Source organism: Pelophylax lessonae (assembly GCF_965119305.1).
Source record: "Pelophylax lessonae genome assembly, chromosome: 1".
Taxonomy (NCBI): Eukaryota; Metazoa; Chordata; class Amphibia; order Anura; family Ranidae; genus Pelophylax; species Pelophylax lessonae.
In genome coordinates, this window is record NC_138768.1 from 693,249,562 (window position 1) to 693,271,617 (window position 22,056).

At 41.1% G+C, this 22,056-nt stretch overlaps 1 protein-coding gene across 1 annotated transcript in view; it reads right to left on the minus strand.

Moving 5' to 3' along the window:
- Positions 1 to 22,056, minus strand: part of LOC309545028 (putative ATP-dependent RNA helicase DDX60) — a 496,323-nt gene that overhangs the window by 228,036 nt on the left and 246,231 nt on the right. Inside the window, exons 22-24 of the mRNA XM_082244135.1 lie at positions 21,375 to 21,484; positions 21,040 to 21,144; positions 2,424 to 2,552 (exon numbers count right to left, since the gene is read on the minus strand). Coding sequence (XP_082100261.1) covers positions 2,424 to 2,552; positions 21,040 to 21,144; positions 21,375 to 21,484 — 344 coding nt within the window. The remainder of the gene's footprint in view (positions 1 to 2,423; positions 2,553 to 21,039; positions 21,145 to 21,374; positions 21,485 to 22,056) is intronic.

The following is a 22,056-nucleotide window of genomic DNA, read 5'->3' on the forward strand; positions in this document are numbered from 1 at the left end:
ATCAATGTTTATTACAAAGAGGATACACAGCTCAAACATTTCACATGACATATTTTTGGCACAGTCTCCACAGTATCCCACTGAAGCCACATAATGTAAATTTTTTTACAAATACAACCTTTGTACAACATTTATACCATATACATCGACAAAAAGCCAATAATCTTCGGATACATGTGCATATTGACAGAACAATACACAATTATGTTAACACCAATAAATACTTACAGAGAGTCAAGTGGGCTATGTGTCTTTGTACATAACAGAAAACACAGCCAAATCCCACCTCCATAAATAACAAATAACAAATAAAGCATGTCACACACAAATATATTGGACCTCTTGCCAGGCCAAATCTTTGCTCCTGTCTGAGTGGTCTATATATAATTAAGGAAAACACACACCCAGTAATGGTAACTCCCAGGCAAAAATTTAACTGTGTGTGTCCTGTGTGTTTTGGAGCATGCTCAGTTCCAAAAAAAAGGGAAATAGAAATAAAGAGAGAGGAGAGAGAGAGAGAGACCTAAACAAACCAAATACATGTATGTATGTGAATAATAATATTCATATATAAATAATATTCATTATTTATAATGTGTAGATACAGGAATACATACATATATATACAATTACATGAGAGAGCGAGAGAGAGAGAGAGAAATATATATTTAGGTAAACAATTGAAACACACATTTTTTTATTTGGGAGTTGGGATTGTGAAGATTGAACAGATATCTAAGCCAACAATCTGACTCGTCACTCATGAACATCCATAATCTTGGCATGGCAATTATATCAGGCGTTCTTATGGGCGTTTTTGATGGCGTTTTCACAGGCGTTTTGACATGCGTTTTTTGTGCAGGCATTTTTATATGGAATGACATGAAAAAGCCCCAAAAACAGACCACAACGCCTACATGTGAACGTAGCCCATTTTGGTGCGTTTGGGGGGATTTTTACAGCTCGAGGATGAACTCACAAAACAGCCACAAAGTCGAATCCTATTCAGTTCAATGGCCCCTGTTCACATGTAAGCACTTTGACGGCATGAGGAAAACGCCCAACGCTCACAAGAGGACATGAGCTTCTTTAATGCCAGTAAGGACTGAGAAATAGCACAATAATTAGGGAGTCTGCCTTCCTGCTGTAGGTTTGTAAGTTCGAATCCAGAATGAGCCCTCTGTATGGGCAACAATTGGAGGTCTCCAACCCTCCAAATGTTCGCATCAATACTTTTGCTCATGTTTGAAAAAGGCATGTGTATCACCAAACTTTTAATATAAAGACATTAACTAAATACAAAAGATGCCACATAAAGTCAATATCTAGCAATATTGAGAGCTAAAGCTATATTTGTTTGTTGGCCAGACTTTGCTCATTAGCCAAGTATGGGGATATATACCTGCAGTTGAATGTGTACTAAAATGCTAACACTTGGCCATACCCATATGGAAGAAAGTGTATTTGCAATATATTTAGAGAAACATTATTTTTTAACACATAGAATATTGGCAAAATTGTGACATTTCCTATATATTTGTGAAATGTTAATAATCTTTCTTTGAAATATGTTTTACATCTATTTTTCTTCTATCTGAGTACATGTTTCCCAATGTAATATTTTGTGGGATAACCTAGATAATGTGGAGGTTCTATATAAACACTGTAGATTTCACTGTTATTATTTCAGAGTTAGCAGGAAAGGTGTATGGAACGTGATGGTGTTTACTAAGGGATCCCTTGGTAGAAGTGTGCATGTTTTTCAAATCCGCCGGTTCTTTCCATTTTATATGGGCGATACAGCGGATTTTTAGTTGGTATTCAAAAAAAAAGCTTGCTCAAATTCGCGAAAGCGGAATTTTTTGAGCCTAGTTGGCGTTGCGCATGCGCACATTCGCGCTCTTGCAGCTCGGGACTTGCGGAGCTGTTTTTACTTTCTACACTTTTGCAGATATCTTTCTTTCTAGGTCAGTTTTTGACATTTTGTAAAAGCTAGTCATCTCAAAATTCATCTCCACACCTTCCACAGTGATTTGGGATTTTTAGGGGTACAGGGAAAAATTTGGCAAAACATTAGTCGAGCTTTTAGCTGACCTGTTTTTAAGTCGCGCCCTGACATTGTAGCATCTTCATGAATCTAACACTAGGCGTTATTGGCCGCCCGCCGAACTTTGAATACCAATTTCAGACGTTCAAATTCGCCGGTTCGCAAAAATCCTGGCGTTAGCCAAATAGCAGTACTATGAATTAGGCCAAGTTACTGTCTCCAGTGTGTGCTTTCTGCAGTGCTGTTTATAAAATGGTGCTCCAGAAAATAACCTTTTTACAATACAGGAGGTATTGACGTGGTTAAATACTACCTAAACCATATAGGGTATGTTTATCATCCAAGATCTAATTAGAAAATGATTGATAAAACTTACTTGTGCACAATGTCCTTTTTCAATCCAGTCAATTAATTCGCTTTTAAGGGCCTCTTGATATTGTATTGCATGATTTTTGGTGATTATTAATTTGTCCTTTAGGTGTATATTCTCTTCTGGATCCAAAGTCTTAACAAATAAATTGCATAGTTAGTGTGATATATCAAATGCATTTTTTTTGTGGCTAATGTAATAATGTAAAGATAAAAAATAGATCACAAAGCATGAACTACTCAGTTTAAACATTAAACTACAGTTTGAACATGTGAATACTCTAAAACTGTTCTCAAAGTGCTCAAAGAAAACCAAATTTACAGCTGCACTCAGAAAACTCAAAAATACACATGTTGCAAATACTGTGTTCCAAAACTGTTAGATTGAAAACCCAATCACCTATTACAGATGTCAAAAATGTTTTGTCTCTTATGAATACCAGTTGTTAATCAAATCAAATCCAAAATGGTATATATATATATATAAACAATCAATACCACTAATAAAGAATAATTAATTAATACAAACAATATAATGTGTAAATAAAACATCAAAGTGAAATAGTGTGTGTGAAATAACACCATAAGTGAGAACAATAGAAGTCCATTAAAAAACATCAATGTGTTCACCCATGATCCCTTCACCCTGTCACCCCAAATTATAGGTGGTCTGTGCATAGCTTAGAAGCGTGTAGACTTGCTTTGTCAAATTTCCAATCCAGAAGGAAGGAAAGCACATAACAACCTTCCATAGCGTAACTTTATTTAATTAAAAAGCTGCATACCTACTTACATATTAACAGATAAAAGTCACATATAAATGCTATACACCATGCTGCTAGTACCGGCTCCAGCAGACGTGAGTGACCTCAGCACAAACTCTGCCTCGACAGGGACTGGCCTCTGAGTGGTCTGACGCCTCATTTAAATAGACATTTCAGAGTCTGTGAATGCGGCCACCGTATCCAAGCTTCCATCCTAGTATTTTAGTCATAAAAAAAGTAAAAAAAAAATAACAATACCTAACAATATTGTTAATTAGACCATCAATAAGATCCTAAATACTAGTAATTATTAAACCATTCAATAATTAAATAAATCAAGTGGGGGTGACAAATACAGATATGTCACTCCCCATAGTGGCGGAAAATTTCAATGTATACGACATACAATCCATGAAACTTGGAAATGGGATGGCAATCATATCAAAATGAATGGTAAACATTATCTTTAAAATTAAACCTTAAAAAATGAGTTACAAATTCTCAGCTGAAAAAATATAAAATATGTAAATAAAAACTATAAAAGTAATATATTTGTTGATCATCCCTTCCTAACTACCTCCAAACTGTTACTGATTAAACAATGCAAGTCCCACTCTATATGAAGCCCAAATAGGACATAAGACTTTAAATCAAAAATCCATTTAGTTTTTAGATGAGAAACACACTATACCTCCTCTTCAGTGTGGTTCATACAGTATCTATCTATTCCAATCACTTTTAGACTGGAAGAATCCTTATTATGCTGCAAGACATAACGCTTAAAAAGGCTATGCCCTGGGAAACCCTTCTTAATATTCGCAATATGTTCCCCAATTCTAATATGTGATTTTCAGGTGGTCCTCTGTGGGTGTACCATTGTTTACTACATGGACATGCTAAGAAAAAAACCTACAAGCGTGGTAGAACAGGTTATAGCCCGAATAATATAGTTTTTTTTTGGTGACTTCGCATGTGACCTTTTTAGATTTTATACAGTTTCTTCCTACAACATTTACAGACCAAACATTTCTTACAAGGGAAAAATTCTTTCAGATCTACAAACATCACATTTTTTGGTGGTGTTCCTACTACATTGGGTGCCACAGTTCCCCAGGGTAGGTGATGAAAGATGATAGGTGGTTTGTCAGGCAATTCACTCCCCACTTTTTTAATATATTCAAATGCTTTACTAATAATTTCTTAAGTAATATAACTCGACTGTTGAGTCCTGGGCTGTGTCCCAGAATTATAGTGCGAGTCTCAATAGCTATTACTGTGCATTCACCAGTTCATGTTACTAAGTTGCCCAGGATCTCCTTCTACACCTCTCATGTTCCGGATCAGCACACGCTGTACAGCTGAGGAGTGAGAGAGGGTGTCTTTCCCAGGCAAACACAGCAACACAAGAACCAAAGAGTACAAGGCTGCTTGATAGTACAGTGCCTTTCCGACCTGTAGCCACTAACAGGATCTGAGTGAGGATGTATGTCATTAAAATTGTGTAGGTTTTGAGAAGATTTTAGCAAATGCCTCTGATACAGCTGCGTGACCAGCGAAACCGGTCAGGTTTCCAACTTTTGTCCCCCTTTGGATGAAACGGCATGTTAAGACACTCTCCCCCTTAGCATTTTGAGGGACCATGCCATACATTTCCATATTGATGGACACAAACATATGATGCCTCATGGGATGGATTGCACTCTCCAGGACCAATAGTAATGGCTAAGCATCCCTTTTTCTCATTGTGTATATATGGAAAATATGTGGACTATGTTGTAAACTTTTTGACAAACGATGTGTTACTGGCAATTAGGGATGAGCTTCGAGTTCGAGTTGAACGTAAGTTCGACTCGAACATTGGCGGTTTGCTCGTTCGTCGAATGACGAACAAATGGGCTTTTTTGCTGAAACTTCGAGTTCCTGCATTACCATGGACTCTGACCTCTGAATTCCAATAAATCACCTGCTAGCCGGGGGATTCAAACCCACAAGCCCTCACATTGCAAGCCTGGTATTCTACCACCTAAGCCACCATTAAGCCTGCTTAAGCCGAACACACTCTCCCTAACTTTTATCTCATCCACTGTGTGTAGAGTGATATAGGAGTTAGTTAGGCAGTTAGTGTTCCACCTAAGCGTGCTTGATGGTGGCATAGCTGGTAGAATACCAGGCCTGCAATTGCGGGGTTGTGGGTTTGAATCCCCTGGCCAGCGGGTGATTTATAAGTGGAATTCTATAGTTAATAATACCCTGCCGGCAGGGAGAGAGATTTTTGCTTTTTACAGATTGTCGAGATCAGATAGTGCAGTGTATACCACAAAGTTATATATATATATATATATATATATATATATATAGGCACTTCAGTTTATATCAGTTTATGTCAGTATTGCTGAAAAAAATAGCGTGGGGTTCCCCCTAAAATCCATACCAGACCCTTATCCGAGCACACAGCCTGGCTGGCCAAGATGGGGGCGAGCGAGCGACCCCCCCATCCTGAAGCATACCAGGCCTCATGCCCTCAACATGGGGGGTGGGTGCTTTGGGGCAGTGTCCCTCCCAGCCTGGCCTCTGTATAGGCCAGTGCTTCCATATCTACCACACATCACTACGCTATTACTGAAGTGTGGGGAAGATATTTCTCCAGTTTCCTCTATCTGCCATTTTTCTTTCACGTTTTTGCCTGCTGCCTGGGACCCATTTGCTTTCCTCTGCCTTCCACCTGAGCTGACCTCGGTCTGCTAACTGTTTATGCCTCTGCCTGCCATCTGAACTGACCTTGACCTGTTTATCAGCCATGTTTTTTGCCTGCCTCCTGGACTGATCTTTTGCCCTTCCACTGTAGTAGTGGGATGGGGGAGCCATGTACCAATAGGTTAGGCTTTTAGGAACAGGGGCTGCTGTAGGTGAAGCTACACTACGCCATATTGACTGACCACAGGTTTCAATGTCCGGTACATAATCAGTCCAAACATTGATAAGGTCTTACACATGTGGTATCCCCATACATTCTGCTACTCTTTCGAAGTATTTGAGGTGGTATTCTAAGAATGCCTATGCAGTGTGTTTGAAATATCTTCTTGTCTTCAACATTGCATAAAAATAAATAAAACATGCATTTTCTTTTCACATTTCCCAAAAACATGTGGCAAAATAATTACATTTTTAAGAAAAACTCCATATGCCAAAACACATTGGGGTATTTGATTTAAAAAAAAAACTGGTCATTTTGTGGGTGTTTCCACTGTCCTGGTGCTCCAGGGCCCCCAAAAATGTGATAGGTAATCAGGAAATTAGATGTGTATTTTTTTGCCCCTAGAACACCTGATGGTACTCATCGGATGTGGGGCCCCTTTGGGACTGTGTAAAAGTTTCACACATGGGGTATTGCTATATTCAGGAGGAGTTAAAGAATGTGTTTTGAGGTGTAGTTTTAAGTATGCCTATGCTGTGTATTAAATATATCTTATTAATTTACAACTTTACATAAAAACAAATTACATTTTACTTTTTTTCCATATTTTCCAAAAACTTGTGGCAAAAAAAAAGAAGTCTTCAAAATACTCCCCATGCCTATTAAAAGATATATTTGGGTGTTGGCTTTCCAAAATGTGGTCTTTTTGTGGGTGTTTCCACTGTCCTGGTGCTCCAGGGCTTCCAAAAATGTGATAGGTAATCAAGAAATTTGATGTGTAACCCTAAAGAACCCTAGATGAAACCCTAAAGATGCTCATTGGATTTTAGGCCTCTATGTGATTAGGCTGTGAAAAACATTCACATATGTGTTATTGCCATACTCAGGAGGAGTAGCAGGAGTAACAGAATGTGTTTTGGGGTGTAAGTAAGTATGCCTGTGCTGTGTGAGAGAAATAAAAATAACACTTTTTTACTTAATTTAATCATTTTCCAAAAGATTTTGGCAACAAATGACAACTTCAAAAAGCTCCCCGTGCCTCTTATTAAATATCCCAGCCTATCTACTTTCCTAAAAGGGGGCCATTTGGGGGGGGGGGTATTTGCACTGTCCTGGCATTATAGGGCCTCAAGAAATTATTTAGATAGTCAGTATTAGTGATGGACGAACATCGGCCGGGGCAGTTCGCGAACGTTAGCCGCAAACCTTCTCAAATGTTCGCGAACCGCAATTTCGCAGCGGGCCCATTGACTTTAATGGGAGGCGAACTTTAAAAACCTTTCGCTCATATTTGCAGCCACAAAAGACTTACTAGCTGTGAACAAATAGTCCCATCATATGGACAATGTCATAACAGAAGTATTGCAATTGGAAAAGTTACTGTTAGCTCAATTCTCATCAGGAGGCAATCACAATGATATACAGCCTTTCAGTTGCTAACCCCCCACTAGATAGTGAATTCTCTCTCGTCCGGCCGGGAGTTATGACGACACATAGCACTCAAACTTAGTGCAGTCACAACTGATTTTATTGCAAGTGTAGCTCATATTTAAGGCATGTTTTGAGCGGGAAAAAACTGCTTTAACTGGTTTACAATTTACTGGTCAATTTGACAACAGAACATGTCTCCCAGAAACTGTACATGAAAGGCTTTTGTTTCCCTATGCATTTGTGTCAATATGAGGTGTTTTGTTGTAGTATCGGTCCGTCTGTGTTCAGCTTGTCTGTGTTAATGTAAGCAATTGTCAATTGTTTATGGGTGGCGTCAGCAATCTCTATGCAACATGTCTTGTAATCTAAATGCAAAATATCCAACTGTCAAGTGTTCAAATGAATGAATGGAGAGGTGGTTTAGCATGTCGTCTAAATGCAAATTACGGCTGGCTGCTGTCCAAGGTGGATGAATGGGTGCTAGTCTGGCTTGTTAAATCTGTAATTGCAGGGGGCCACCTTCCATCGTAGAATGAGCCCTAACAAAATGTAATATGAAATATAATTTTTGTAAGGCACGTTGATACACTCTTTCAGTTACCCTAATTTTTTTTTTCTTTTTTTACAGCAAAAAAAAAATTTTTTTTCCTAAATCAGCCAGAACTAACAGCAGCCGGTAAATACATGTCAAATACATATAGGGTCCATTCACACATCTGTAAAATGGGTCCGCATCCATTCCATAATTTGGCGGAACGTTTACAGACCCATTGATTTTCAATTCCAGTCTGAAAACCTGGGTTTACCTGACAGCTAAGAACGTTGTATTCTGTGGCTGAAGGTACATTAGGCATTCACAGGATACAGAAGTAAGTGTCAGCCATTCCAGGCCCCAAAAGTTAGCCCACATGCGTTTACCTGACAGCTAAGAACGTTGTATTCTGTAGCTGAAGGTACATTAGGCATTCACAGGATAAATAAGTAAGTATCGGCCATAAAAGGCCCCAAAAATTAGCCCACATGGGTTTACCTGACAGCTAAGAATGTTGTATTCTGTGGCTGAAGGTACATTAGGCATTCAATGTTCTTAGCTGTCAGGTAAACCCATGTGGGCTAATTTTTGGGGCCTTTAATGGCCGACACTTCTGTATCCTGTGAATGCCTAATGTACCTTCAGGCACAGAATACAACGTTCTTAGCTGTCAGGTTAACCCATGTGGGCCATAAAAGGCCCCAAAAATTAGCCCACATGGGTTTACCTGACAGCTAAGAACGTTGTATTCTGTGGCTGAAGGTACATTAGGCATTCACAGGATAAATAAGTAAGTGCCGGCCATAAAAGGCGCCAAAAATTAGCCAACATGGGTTTACCTGACAGCTAAGAACATTGTATTCTGTGCCTGAAGGTACATTAGGCATTCACAGGATAAATAAGTAAGTGTTGGCCATAAAAGGCCCCAAAAAGTAGCCCACATGGGTTTACCTGACAGCTAAGAACGTTGTATTCTGTAGCTGAAGGTACATTAGGCATTCACAGGATACAGAAGTATGTGTCGGCCAGTATAGGCCACAAAAATTAGCCCACATGGGTTTACCTGACAGCTAAGAACGTTATATTCTGTGGCTGGAGGTACATTAGGCATTCACAGGATAAATAAGTAAGTGTCGGCCATGAAAGGCCCCATAAATTAGCCCACATGGGTTTACCTGACAGCTAAGAACGTTGTATTCTGTGGCTGAAGGTACATTAGGCATTGACAGGATACAGAAGTAACTGTCGGCCATAAAAGGCCCCAACAATTAGGCAATGGACATGAAATGCCTTTTATGCCACTGTATTTGCCGAAGACAAGGACCATGAGTTGTTGTGGGTGGATGGCGGGCTGGTGGATATTTGTGGCCGGTCATGAGGAATTTAAATGAAACATGGTCTACAGGTTACATGTGTTGAATTCCTCAGAGATCCACGCCTCATTCATTTTTATAAATATGAGGTAGTCTACACTGTCATGAGCTAGGCGAGTGCGCTTATCGGTTACGATCCCCTGGTGCGCTGAACATCCTTTCGGACAGGACACTGGACGGGGGGCAAGTCAACAGTTCCATTGCAAATTGTGCAAGCTCTGACCAGAGGTCAAGCCTGCCCACCCAGTAGTCCAGGGGTTCATCACTCCTCAGAGCGTCCACATCGGCCGTTAACCCGATGTAGTCAGACACCTGTCGGTCTAGGCGTTCCCTGATGCTGGATCTGGAGTACAGCTGTCGATGGGTCGACTGAAAGAAGAATCTCATATCTGAAGTGACCAACACATCTTCAAACCGCCCTCTTCTTGCAGGCGCTGTTGGATTGCTACCCGCAACTGTCTCTCTGTGACTGGAAATTCCTCTGCCAGCGCACGCAAAAGCAGAATGCAGCATTTCTCGCAGCAAGGCCTGGAAGTGCTGCATTCTAACCGCCCTCTGTGATGGTGGTAACATTTCCGCCATTTTTTGTTTGTACCGAGGGTCTAAGTACGTTGCCACCCAGTACTGGTCCTTGCCCGTTATGCTTTTTATATGGGGTCCCCCTTAAAACACTGGAGCATGAAGGCCCCCATTCACTCTAAACTGGACGCGGTGTAGTGGCCTTGCTCCAGCTTATCATCCAGGATAATCTCGTCCTCGTTCTCCTCCCTCCATCAACGGACAACACCAGGGATCCCAGACAGGTTTAAAGCATGCTCTTCTTGGTCCTCCTCATCAGCCCCGGAACCATCCTCCTCTGACTCCTCTTCGGACTCCTGTTGTGTACTTTCCTCAGATGGAGTAGCACCCCCTGGGAATTCATCCAACATTGCGACTTCCTCATCTTCCTGCTCCTGCTCCTCGACGGCTTGATCAATGACACGACGCAATACACGCTCCAGAAAGAAGGCGTAAGCTACGGTGTCCTGATGGCGCCCTGGCCGTGACTAACCAGTTTGGTGATCTCATCAAATGGCAGCAGAAGTCTTGCATGCGTCGTGCATGAGCAGCCACTGGGAAGGTGAAAAAAACCCAAGCTCCCCAGAACCTGTCCTGCCGCAGAGTTTGTACAGGTAGTCGTTAACTTCACATTTCTGCTCGAGCAGCCTATCAAGCATATGCAACGTTGAGTTGCATCGCGTTTGGCAGTCACAAATAGGACGCCTGCCAGGCAGGTTGTGTCGCCGCTGAATGTCAGCAAGGTGAGCCATGGCTGTGCAAGATCTTCTGCAATGGCCCGAGATTTTCCTGGCCTGCCGCAAGACGTCCTGGACCCCAGGGTATTTGGCAATGAATCGCTGCACGACCAAGTTCAGGATGTGTGCCATGCATGGCACGTGTGTTATTTTGCCCTGTTTCAGCGAGCTCAGCAGATTGGCACCGTTGTCGCACACCACTTTACCAACTGTCAAATTGTGCGGTGTCAGCCACTGATCTGCCTGTGAACGCACAGCTGAAAGGAGTGCAGGACCAGTGTGGCTCTTGGCTTCCAGGCCCAACAGACTCAGCACAGCATGGCAACATCTCACCTAGCATGTGGAATAGGTTCTGGGAATCTTGGGCGGCGCAGCGGAAGAGATGGCAGCAGCGGAAAAGGAGGAGTCAGCCAAGGAGGAGAGGGAGGATGGAGTAGGAGGAGGAGAAGAAGAGGCAGGCCTGCATGCAATCCGTGGTGGTAAAACCAAATCTACACGGGTGCCACGGTTTACATGCTTGACGGCCGTCAGAAGGTTCACCCAGTGGGCAGTAAAAGTGATATACCTTCCCTGCCCGTGTTTGCTAGACCATGTCTCTGAGGCCAGATGTATCTTGGCACCAACACTGTGTGCCAGAGATACATTCACTTGCCGCTGAACATGGCCATACATACCATGGCAGTAGTTAGCGGGCTATCAGTTCCGACAAGCCAGCAGTCAAACGATGGGCAAGAGGGTTATCTGGCGTCATCATTTTTTTCCGCTCCAACATTTGGGCCACGGAAGCCTGCCTTTTTCCAGAACAACGTGATGATGGCATGATGGAAGGTGGAGTGGAGGACAACTGTGAGGAGAGAGGAGAAGGAGAAGAGGCTGGACAGTGAGAGCCTGGGGTGTGGCTTTGTTGGTTCTGACGGCATTGCTCCCACTGGGCTCGGTGATGGGAGTTCAGGTGCCTTCTTAAGGCAGTCGTCCCTAGGTGAGTGTTGGGCTTACCGCGACTTATGCGTTGACTGCAAAGGCTGCAGATGGCAACACTGTTGTCAGCAGCAGACACATTAAAAAAAGCCCACACTGCGGAGCCATGTGACGGTGTCCTGGGAGCGCCAGATGTGACCGTACATGGTTGATGGCTCGCTCCTGATACATTTGCAGTCTGCTTTGTCCCTCCTGTGCAATGCAATTTCCGCCTGCTTCTCCTCCCTATCTGCTGGTCCATCTCTCCCTCTGAACTCCCCTCCTCTTCCTCTCTTGTGGGCACCCACGTGACGTCCATAGACACGTCATCATCCACGTCACCTTCCCCACCACTAATATTCGAGATCTCGGAGTAGGCAGAAACAGCGGGGACCAACCTCCTTGGGCTGATCTGGGAACTGTCGTCAGACTGCTGAGTGGCGGCTGTTGCTACCTCCTCTTCCTGATCCTACGCCAACAATGGCTGCGCATCGCAAATGTCTTGTGATGGATCGGAAAATAATTCCAGTGACTCAAGTGTAGGGTATATGGTGGTGGTGGTGGTGTTGATGGTGGTGTCTTTGGGGGTGCACACAGCAGAGAGCGAAGAGGGTGCACGTAAAGAGGATGAGGAGGGTGCAGAAGAGGAAGGCTGAATGAGCCACTCAACCAAGTCTGGTGCATCCTTTGACGTAATCGAACGCACCTTCTGAAACTTCACACTTTGGCTCCGGCCTACTGCTCCTGCCCTACCCCTACCACCCCTGCGTAAGGGCCTGCCTCTCCCTCTGCATGTCAGTTTTTAAATTACGTTTTTAAATTACCCTGTGACGAAAGTCTCTAGAGAAGCGCAGTATATGTGGAACAAGGTATATAACACCCCGCTTCAATCTGTGTATTGGGGGGCCACTGGTTTATCACACCAGTTCTACAAATAATTAGCCAATAACTGTTGTCAATGTGTGTAGCACAGTTAACGCAGCAAAAGAAGCCACATTTTTGCAGGACTAAAATACACTCTTAGAAAAGTATACTGTTAAATAACACCCCACTTCAATATGTGGTATTGGGGGGGGGCACTGGTCTATCACACCAGTTGTACAAAAAATTGGCCAGTGAGTTTGGCACTGTGAGTAGCACAGTAAACGCAGCAAAAGAGGCAATATTGTTGCAGGACACAAATACACTTATACAAGTATACTCAGATAACACCCCACTTCAATATGTGGTATTGGGGGGCCACAAGTTTATCACACCAGTTCTACAAATAATTGGCCAGTAACTGTTGTCACTGTGTGTAGCACAGTTAACGCAGCAAAAGAGGCCAAATTTTTGCAGGACTAAAATACACTCTTAGAAAAGTATACTGTTAAAAAACACCCCACTTCAATATGTGGTATTGGGGGCCACTGGTCTATCACACCAGTTGTACAAAAAATTGGCCAGTGGGTTTGGCACTGTGTGTAGCAGAGTAAACGCAGCAAAATAGGCAATATTGTTTCAGGACACAAACACACTTATAAAAGTATACTCAGATAACACCCCACTTCAATATGTGGTATTGGGGGGCCACTGGTTTATCACACCAGTTGTACAAAAAATTGGCCAGTCAGTTTGGCACTGTGTGTAGCAGAGTAAACGCAGCAAAAGAGGCAATATTTGTTGCAAGACACAAATACACTTATACAAGTATACTCAGATAACACCCCACTTCAATATGTGGTATTGGGGGGGCCACTGGTCTATCACACCAGTTGTACAAAAAATTGGCCAGTGGTTTTGGCACTGTGTGTAGCAGAGTTAATGCAGCAAAAGAGGCAATATTGTTGCAGGACACAAATACACTTATACAAGTATACTCAGATAACATCCCACTTCAATATGTGGTATTGGGGGGCCACTGGTCTATCACACCAGTTGTACAAAAAATTGGCCAGTGAGTTTCGGGTTATCAGTTATCAGGATGCACTTCTATACCTACCATGGATTGGTCTATGGAATACTGAACTTGACTATGAATATTATTATATTATGTACAGTGCCTTGCGCAAGTATTCCGCCCCCTTGAACTTTGCAACCTTTTGCCACATTTCAGGCTTCAAACATAAAGATATAAAATATTGTAATTTTTGTGAAGAATCAACAACAAGTGGGACACAATCATGAAGTGGAACGAAATTTATTGGATATTTCAAACTTTGTTAACAAATAAAAAACTGAAAAATTGGGCGTGCAAAATTATTCAGCCCCTTTACTTTCAGTGCAGAAAACTCTCTCCAGAAGTTCAGTGACAATCTCTGAATGATCCAATGTTGACCTAAATGACTAATGATGATAAATAGAATCCACCTATGTGTAATCAAGTCTCCGTATAAATGCACCTGCAATGTGATAGTCTCAGAGGTCCGTTTAAAGCGCAGAGAGCATCATGAAGAACAAGGAACACACCAGGCAGGTCCGAGATACTGTTGTGGAGAAGTTTAAAGCCGGATTTGGATACAAAAAGATTTCCCAAGCTTTAAAAATCCCAAGGAGCACTGTGCAAGCGATAATATTGAAATGGAAGGAGTATCAGACCACTGCAAATCTACGACGACCTGACCGTCCCTCTAAACTTTCAGCTCATACAAGGAGAAGACTGATCAGAGATGCAGCCAAGAGGCCCATGATCACTCTGGATGAACTGCAGAGATCTACAGCTGAGGTGGGAGACTCTGTCCATAGGACAACAATCAGTTGTATACTGCACAAATCTGGCCTTTATGGAAGAGTGGCAAGAAGAAAGCCATTTCTTAACCTCCCTGGCGGTATGATTATGTCTGGAATTACATACCAAAAGCGGTACAATTCTTTTCATGGAAATTTGGCGTTATGTATTATAGGCCTACAATTCTTAGTAATTACTGACTTAAACCTGACCAAAACAAGACTCTAGTAGACATCCCAGATGTGATAAATTTGAAACACAAACGCATGAATTATAATCGAATCAATAATATTATTTTATTATTTAATATATAATATATATAATAAAATTATATTATTGATTAGATTATAATTCATGCATTATATATTATATATAGATATGTGTGTGTGTGTGTGTGTGTATATATATATATATATATATATATATATATATATATATATATATATATATATATATATATAATATATAATATATAACGCATGAATTATAATTGAATCAATAATATAATTTTATATATATATATATATATATATATATGCATGTATATATATATATATATATATATATATATATATATATATATATATATACATGCATATATATATATATATATATATATATATATATATATGCATGCATATATATATATATATATATATATATATATATATATATATATATATATATATATGCATATATATATATAATATAATATAATATAAAGTGTGTTTTGTGCAACGTTTTTATTTTTATTTTTTTTGAATTTCCCTCCCTAGTTCCGCTCCCATGCAGCATTGCTGCTGCAGGGAACGGAACTAGGAAGTGATCGTACCGACGGAGGGACGGAGGAGCGGCGGGACTCTCGGCTGGCGGTCGCAGCAATGAGAGATCATCGCTGGATCGCCAGGAGAAGGTAAGAGAAGCTCCGCTGCGCTCTCTGCAATCCACCCCGAGCGTGACTCGGGGTTACCGCTCCTGCAATGAAAAATCAACCCCGAGTCACGCTCGGGATTACCGCTAAGGCGGTTAAAGATATCCATAAAAAGTGTTGTTTAAAGTTTGACACAAGCCACCTGGGAGACACACCAAACATGAGGAAGAAGGTGCTCTAGTCTGATGAAACCAAAATCGAACTTTTTGGCAACAATGCAAAATGTTATGTTTGGCGTAAAAGCAACACAGCTCATCACCCTGAACACACCATCCCCACTGTCAAACATGGTGGTTGCAGCATCATGGTTTGGGCCTGCTTTTCTTCAGCAGTGACAGGGAAGATGGTTAAAATTGATGGGAAGATGGATGGAGCCAAATACGGGTGTGTCACAGTTCATTCAAAGTCTCAAGGGCAAATCTTTGCAACTTTCTATGTTATTGAGGGATGGAGGTGCGTCATGGGGTGCACCAGGGCATATTTTAATATTGTACCGTTTATACCCCTGCTGAGCTTACACATTTCCTAGATGTGATTACTTTACTACACTATCACATAAGGATAGCTGTATGTTGGATGGGGCTTTCATCTGAGAAGAGCTGGAAAACGGCCTACCCAGCAAAATATACAAACAATATGGAGAAGTGCTTCACACTATGCTACAGATTTTTACTGAAGTTGTTTCGTCCTTGGATGCTGCAAATAGTGTAGAATGGTGTTACCTATTGGAAGTGCTTAATTACTTTGACTTTGGCAAATTCTTTCGCAAATGGGTCAGCCTCTCCTAAGGCCTCAGTCCGGGTTAATTGGGGAGCTCTCCACCCCCTTCTTACTGGCACAAGGGACTAGACAGGGCTGCCTGCTATTGTCCTTGTTATTTGCATTAGCTATAGAGCGCTAAAGACTCCTAAGGTACATGGTCTTTCCAGGGGCAGGGAACAGAAAGATAAAATAGCCCTGTATATGGACAATACAGTATGGTCCTATTTTTGGCTGATACTCAGGGATCCTTCTTCCCTGCAATGTCCACTATCATGAGTTTTGGCACATTCTCAGGTGTCCAAATAGACTGGGACAAATCCATAATGCTCCCCCTGGATTCCCTACCAGGCCTTCTCTCTTTCTGGATTCCCCCGATTTCATGAACAATGCACCCAATGGAATCCCCCCTTTAGTTGGCGAAAGATGAACTTCGAGATTGTATCTTCACAACAGTAGACGTTTAGCAATCAAGGATAATGCATTTAAAACCAACACCACAATCACGATGTATACACAGCACTGTCTGGACAACACAGGCGGCCATTTCAAATGAAGTCATGAGGAGATGTGAAGGACATCTTTGAAAGTGTTTCAAAGACCTTCTTGAAGAAGCCACTATCATCGTGATTGTGGTATTGGTTTTTAATGCATTATCCTTGATCGCTAAACGTCTACTTTTGTGAAGATACAATCTCGAAGTTCATCTTTCGCCAACAGTTACTGTGGATATATGCGGGCATTCCACATAGCCTTGCAAGGAGCAGTATCTCATTGATGTCCCCACAAGGATTACCCCCATTGGGATCATTGATTGCTTACACATTCTTTTGGATGGAGTAGTATAATAAGGATATCCCTACCAAGGATCACTACTACCGGTATTGTGACTGCATTTTGAACCTGTGGGAAGGTGAGAGGCTATCCATTAGTTGTGGTGGTGGACACACGAGCACTGAGTGTGGAAGTAATTGACAAGCACCTCATCTTGCTGATTTTGCACATTTTTACTGAATGGACTTGTCATATTTATATTAATTTATTTTCACTCCTGGTTTGCACTGCCTGCACTTGCACTGATAGATTGTGCACTATAATGAATATATAGATTTTAGTTTTGTATGGATTGATTATTTGACATATTATTATTGATATTATTGGGTTAAAAAAAACGTCCGTCATTCAGCCCGAGTGTATGACGGTCTGTCTGACCGGCTTCTGCCGGACGTTCATGTTGGAAAACCAGCATCTGACCGACTCCCGATCAGTGCTCTCAGCCGATGGTTGATCGGAGAGTTCTTGGGGAGGCATCCCCCTGTTAGAACACAACAGCTCAGCGGGAGAGATCACTGAACTAACCTCGTATTGTTAGTACAGCGGCTCCGACCGAAGCTGTCAGGTTTTTTTTCGTGCAAACCAACAGGTAATGTGTACCCGGCTTAAGGATAACAGCAGCTTGGTAGACACTGTTTGGGGTTAGTTTTTAGTTTTATTTTTTCATTTATTATTTTTCATCCTCATTTTTGGTTTGGGCTGAGGTGTGGGTTTATAGATTTGATAGTTTTAGAAAAAGCAGTCAGAACTACGAAATCACTGTGCTTGTCTTTGGACTAAAGGCAATCAATAATGAAAACATTTGTTTATCATAGAGTCATAGAAATCATAGAGTGTCATGTGATATGACTTGATGCATCCTAGCACTAAAAAATATATATTAATTAAACTAAAGAGTTGCAGAATTTTAGGGACCAAAGGAGAGCCTGATGCTGGGGAGCTTGATATGTGTTTTTTATCACATGCCTACCAAACAGTACTCACTGACTGTCCCGCTGTTACTGACCCTTACCAGCTATCTGGTTTAAGTGCCGGTTCACATTAGTGCGATCACAGAGATCGCATGTAATTCGGAGCGCACTGCTCCTAAAATTACATGCGATCTCTGTGCGGTGAAAATTCAGCCATACAATTTGTATGGCTGAATTCGCACCCCAATCGCACTAAAAGACACACAGGACCCTAATTTTGGTCCGCAGCAGAATCGGATCGCATGGTGGTTCACACTCGTGCGATCCGATTCTGTGCGAATTTACAGATCGCACTGCGATATGCGATCTTATCTGGGGGTGACTTTAACTTTTAATTGACACCCCCAGCGTTTCGCATATGGCAGTGTGAACTGCCAGGGGTGCGGATGCGATGCGGGAACACGCTGGATATTCGCAGCGTTCCCGCATCACACAAATGTGAACCGGCACTAAGCATCCTGACCCTAAATAGTAAACACATTGAAATTTGACTTTTTGTATTGTTCTTTTCATTTTCTTCAAATAGATCTGCATTAGGAATGAATTGGCTCAATCAATTTATTTCTAGAAAGGAAAAAGAGAGATAAAGAAGAATTTTGATATGCTTAATGGAACATCTATAAACAGGCAACCACACAAAGACTGGATAATGAATAGGGCTTAGTTTATCACCGTAAGCTACCGCGTAAGAATTTTGGAAGCTAAGCATACTGTGAACTGGGAGGTTTTCCCTAGCTTATTTTGCTCCATGATTGTCAGTGACTTGCTAATCAGCGCAGGCGCACTGGCAGTCTCTCCACCAGGAACGTGCTTTCACTTAGCGTACGCAATTGACCTATGCATTTGGCGTATGCATGTATGGAGAAAGAATCAGCGCTGATTCCCAGTGGATAGATAATACAAAAGAAATCAAATCTGTGATAAAATAACACTCAATAATTCAGCGATGAATCGCACCCTAAACCAAGTGGAGTGCGAATCCTCAAAATTAGTGATATAATGAATCTATGCACAATGTAAAACGGTGTTATATTAATGCACAAAACAACTGCTGATAAATATAGAAAGATATACAAACACTGTCATAAATAACATGCACAGTGGTGGTGTATTTAAAAAAAATACCGTGCTAAAGAAATAATAAATCCAATGTGAGTAAGATCATATGGGAACCAGTGCACTAACACTAAAGCTAATATTCCAGCAATGAATTGCACCCTATATCAATAGTGAGGTGTGAATCATCAAAATAATGATATATAACAACAATGTGAAGCTCAGTGGTAATAATGCACAGAACTATTTGTTGATAAATAATAATGAAGAAGGTCATATAACACACTGTCATAAATAACATGCACAGCAGTGGTGTATTAAAAAAATACCATGCTAAAGACATATTTGATCCAATGTAAGTAAGTCCATATGTGAACCAGTGCAAAGAAAGTGGTGGTTCAAAAAAAAACTGACTCTTGTGATGGATTATCGGAAGTATCGGATTGTACCGCATCGGCGGCTGCTCGTTTGTTTATATTTTAACTGTAAGTCTACTATTTTTTTAATAAATGCATTGTTCTTACTACACCATGAGACTCTCTCTATTATTGCCCCTATATTGAGCGGGAGACAGCAGCGGAATACCCGACCATCTCTGTGGCACAGAGGTGATTTACCATTACCATACTGTTTTAGCTGTATCCTATATAAAAAGAGAGAGGGATTCGTTCCTGGTGGCTCCATCAAAAACCCATTCCTGTGGAGAGGGACCCGTGTCATACCCTGGTGATTGTTATTACAAAACGCTTCACTCGAGTGACACGCCATCCCTACAGGCAACACTTTATGAACCACAAGAATCACGTTTATTTTTGTAAACCATCACAAGAGTCACTTAGTTTTTTTTTTTTGAACCACCACTTTCTTTGCACTGGTTCACATATGGACTTATTCACATTGGATCAAATATTTCTTTAGCACAGTATTATTTTTAATACACCACTGCTGTGCATGTTATCTATAACCGTGTGTTATAACCTTCTTCATTATTATTCATCAACAAATAGTTCTGTGAATTATTACCACTCAGCTTCACATTGTTGTTATATATCGATATTTTGATGATTCGCACATCACTATTGATATAGGGTGCGATTCATTGCTGGAATATTAGCGTTAGTGTTTTTTTTGCACTGGTTCACATATGATCTTACTCACATTGGATTTATTATTTCTTTAGCACGGTATTTTTTTAAATACACCACCGCTGTGCATGTTATTTATGACAATGTTTGCATATCTTTCTATATTTATCAGCAGTTGTTTTGTGCATTAATATCACACAGTTTTACATTGTGCATAGATTCATTATATCCTTTATTTTGAGGATTTGCACTCCACTTGGTTTAGAGTGCGATTCATCACTGAATTATTGAGTGTTATTTTATCCACAGATTTGATTTCTTTTGTATTATCTATCCATTGAGAATCAGCACCGATTCTTTCCCCATACATACATTTACCACAGTGGTGACACCGACTAAATTGGCAGCGTTTTTCCCTCTGTTTCTTTTTTCTTTATTATTACCACTATTATCTCTCCACCTTTTATTGGATAATTTCCACCCCTCTGGTAGCGCATTGGTCTCTTTACCCATTGGGCGTGCGCAGTTGGCGTGCGCGAACGCCATGCGAGTGCTAGATTGTCTTGGCGCCAAACGGCCTATTTAAACACAGCAGCCACACATGTTGCTGTGTTATCTTCAGCTTCTCCTGTGATCCTGTGTTCTGTACCCTTTGTTCCTGATTGTTTGACCCGGCTTCCACGTGACCCTGCTACCTGCTGCCTGCCCTGACCTCCGGCTTGTCTTGACTATTCTCTCGGTTATCCTTATCTGCTTATCCGCTACTGGACCTGCTCCCTGCCTGGCTGGGTGATCCTGGGGACCACGACCTGGTGCTAATCCTCGGGTCCTCGTCAGGTGAGAGTCCTCTCTACACGCCAGGCTCTACCGGTCCACCTGACAATGATGACTGAAACTTGAAGTGGCTCCTACTGCACTTGTGGTGATATCATTGTACACCAGCTGAACTGAGTTCTACATGTGCAAAGACATGCATGGAAACTGCAGATAGTACAATTAACTGGCGTAATTTACCTTCATACTTGCGCATGTTGGCCATACTTTTGCCATGGTGTCATATAGCTGTATGCATTCTCGAGGAGAACATGTAAGATCTTTTGGAATTCCACAGTTCTTTACCTATTTTTAATAAAAAAAAGTGTTGTTAGTGCTGTTTTATTCACTTAGTGTTATGAATCCAATTAACATAAAATTATTACACGTTTATTTAATTCCAGGCATACTGAAGGGTAGCCAAGGACTCACTTTGAATGGTATTTTCACTTCTCTAGAAAGAAAAAAATACACTAGCAAAAGTACACAAACTGTTTGTTAAATGGGACATCAATGGTAATTGCATTTATACTTACATGGTCTATGGTTAAAGCAGAAAATGGATGGTAATGCTCAGATGCAACGTTGGAATTTTGAACAGAACAAATATATGTTTCCAAGTCATTATATCTCTTGTCATGATGCACTAAACAAAAGACATTTATAATAAATACAAAACAGTGACACTAATTTCTCTGCAGAAACTTCAGGAAATCAAATGTAAAAATAAACTGGATTCCATAAAGATGCCCCTTACTGTATTATCTCCCTGGCACCCAGGAAGGTTACATAATAGTGCTCAAAGTCAAAGAAATGTACATTATTAGTACTATAAGGAATAGAGAAATCAGTTGGGTGCAACTGCCCAGGAAACTCATACAATCTCTTAATGAAAAACACCACATATTGACTAGACACAGAAAACAATCCCAATTATGGGTTCTGGGCAGACTCCAGTGGCTTGCTAATATTTGTGAGATTTGTCTGCATTTATTTGTTTAACTAAAATAATCGCTGAGAGATATTACAAAGGTGGTATGTGACTCAACTTGCCAGAACACAAAAAAAAAAACAACAGATATATCAGTGGAGTTGGCCTGCAAGAGTGCTTAGACCTTCCCAGGTACAATCTAAAAAGCTAGGGTCATAAATAGTAACAGAACATATTATATAATGACAACTAGCAAATGACATATGTGCCAAGAGAAGTATGATGTA